A 2,500-nucleotide genomic window follows, 5' to 3' on the forward strand; every position below is an offset into this window, starting at 1 on the left:
CTGTTCCCTCTCTCACTCACTCACTTACACACACACACACACACACACACACACACACACACACACACACACCTTTCACCTCTAATTGACTATGATGCTTTTATGTTTTCTTTCCGTCCAGGATCAGTTATCTGCAGACATGTACAGTTTTGTGGCCAAAGAAATCGACTATGCAAACTACTTTCAGACGGTGAGCCAGACGCCCTCTCACAAATCCCTCACATCTTCCATTAGCTGTCTGGTCCTCTGATGGGGAGACTACATGGCACAATGTGCTGATGATTCACTATATATGCTTCCCTCTCTCTCTCCCTCTATCCCTCTCTCCCTTTCTCACTCTATCCCTCTCTTGTTCTCTCTATCCTCTGTTCATTCTTTTTTTTCCTCCTTTACCTGCATCATAATCCATATCAATTTTTCCATTACTCTCTTGTCTGCTTTTATCTTTGTTACTCATCTCTTTCTCTCTCCCTCTTTCTTGTCTTTCAACCCATTACCATCTCTATCTCTCTCTCTCTCTCTCTCTCTCTCTCTCTCTCTCTCTCTCTCTTTCTCTCCATAGTTAATTGAAGTGCAAGCGGAGTATCATAAGAAGTCGTTAGAGCTCCTGCAAAACATCCTACCCCAGATCAAAGCACATCAGGGTAAGAATGACTGTCTATCCTCTCTCTCTCTCTCTCTCTCTCTCTCTCTCTCTCTCTCTCTCTCTCTCTCTCTCTCTCTCTCTCTCTCTCTCTCTCTGAAACACAGACACACACACCAATCATCTCTCTTATTCTGTCTGCTGTGTGTGTGTGTGTGTGTGTGTGTGTGTGTGTGTGTGTGTGTGTGTGTGTGTGTGTGTGTGTGTGTGTCTCCAACAGAGGCGTGGGTGGATAAGCCTTGCTATGGCAAACCTCTGGAGGAGCACCTGACGCTGAGTGGGCGTGACATTGCCTTCCCCATAGAGGCCTGTGTCACCATGCTACTGGAGTGTGGCATGCAGGAGGAGGTCAGTGCTGCCCTCTGCTGGTCTGAAGTGGAATTGTCAGCTCTTTGGAAGGAATGCACATGTAGCATTGCATTACTAGGATGAGTCTGCAAATACACTTACTGTGCTCTGATGTTGTCTTTAAAAGAGTTGTCTTCCAAGTAGCCGGCTGTTTTTTGTTATGTTTAAAGTTTCATGTTTGCTGTTTGTGGTTTAGCTTTTCATTTGCATCTCATATATATGTGAGTGTCTGTGTGTGTGTGTGTGTGTGTGTGTGTGTGTGTGTGTGTGTGTGTGTGTGTGTGTGTGTGTGTGTGTGTGTGTGTGTGTGTGTGTGTGTGTGTGTGTGTGTGTGTGTGTGTGTGTGTGTGTGTGTGTGTGTGTGTGTGTGTGTGTGTGTGTACACTCCTCAGGGCCTTTTCAGAGTGGCACCGTCAGCATCCAAGCTGAAGAAGCTGAAGGCGTCGCTGGACTGTGGAGTGTTAGACGTGCAGGAGTACTCGGCCGATCCCCATGCCATCGCAGGTCTGTGTGTGTGTGTGTGTGTGTGTGTGTGTGTGTGTGTGTGTGTGTGTGTGTGTGTGTGTGTGTGTGTGTGTGTGTGTGTGTGTGTGTGTGAGAGTGTGATTGCTATGCAATGTTTTGGATTAAGCTAAACTAAGGTTGGATTACACCCATTAGCTTGTCCGTCTCTCAGAAGTGAACAACACCATAAAGCTGCCGTTGGCAAGATGTTTTATATCATATCATATTCACTGAAACCAATATGAGCATACCAACAGTATGCTCTGCAAATCTTTTTTTTGCAAAAATCCACCACTCCCGGTTGTTCTGGTCACAGAGCTGTATGATCATTGGCAGATCTGACTGTCAATCAGAGTTCATGCACAGTCATAACAAGCACAAACTCGATGGGCGGGTGGGGTGCTCGGTGGTAGTGGGGGAGAGGCATGAGAGTATACATGTGCATTCAAAATGCTGGTTAAATCCCCCTCAATCTGCCAGACTCGCCAACGGCAGCTTTAATTTATTAGCAGATCAACAGAGAGGCTCGTGGCTAATCGCTGACACAATGAGAGCTACTGTTAAGTGCTAGAGTTTGGTTGGCGCAATCGTCACCAGCACATCAGTGACTCAGATTCAAAAACACCATTGTGACAGATCTGGCACGATTTGGGCGACCCTTATCATGTGTTTTCTTTTTTTTCTTTCTTTCTTTCTTTCTTTCTTTCTTTCTTTTCTTTTTTTTCTGTCCTCTGACTCATTCGTCACCGATATGTGACCCAGTATCCACCCCCTCTCCAGAGGGCTTTTATTATGACACAGCTGTGGGGGGTTTTAATTCCACACCAGAATCAGTGTCGTCACTAATGGCAATGCTTGAAGGGCTCATTATAATGTCGCTGTGATGGTCTCTTACCGGAAGCTTTTATGCTTTTATGCCCTAACAAGCTTTGGCCAGTATTGCTCTTTTGGAGCCATTACAGGACTCCATTTTATTGGCTTAGATATTCTGTTCTGCTGTTGTTG

The 2,500-nt window shown here is 45.6% G+C and overlaps 1 protein-coding gene across 1 annotated transcript in view; it reads left to right on the top strand.

The window, feature by feature from the left end:
• Nucleotides 1-2,500, top strand: part of LOC134070448 (rho GTPase-activating protein 44-like) — an 83,890-nt gene that overhangs the window by 63,719 nt on the left and 17,671 nt on the right. Inside the window, exons 8-11 of the mRNA XM_062526818.1 lie at nt 122-190; nt 563-644; nt 864-991; nt 1,384-1,495. Coding sequence (XP_062382802.1) covers nt 122-190; nt 563-644; nt 864-991; nt 1,384-1,495 — 391 coding nt within the window. The remainder of the gene's footprint in view (nt 1-121; nt 191-562; nt 645-863; nt 992-1,383; nt 1,496-2,500) is intronic.

Source organism: Sardina pilchardus, chromosome 22 (assembly GCF_963854185.1).
Source record: "Sardina pilchardus chromosome 22, fSarPil1.1, whole genome shotgun sequence".
Lineage (NCBI taxonomy): Eukaryota > Metazoa > Chordata > Actinopteri > Clupeiformes > Clupeidae > Sardina > Sardina pilchardus.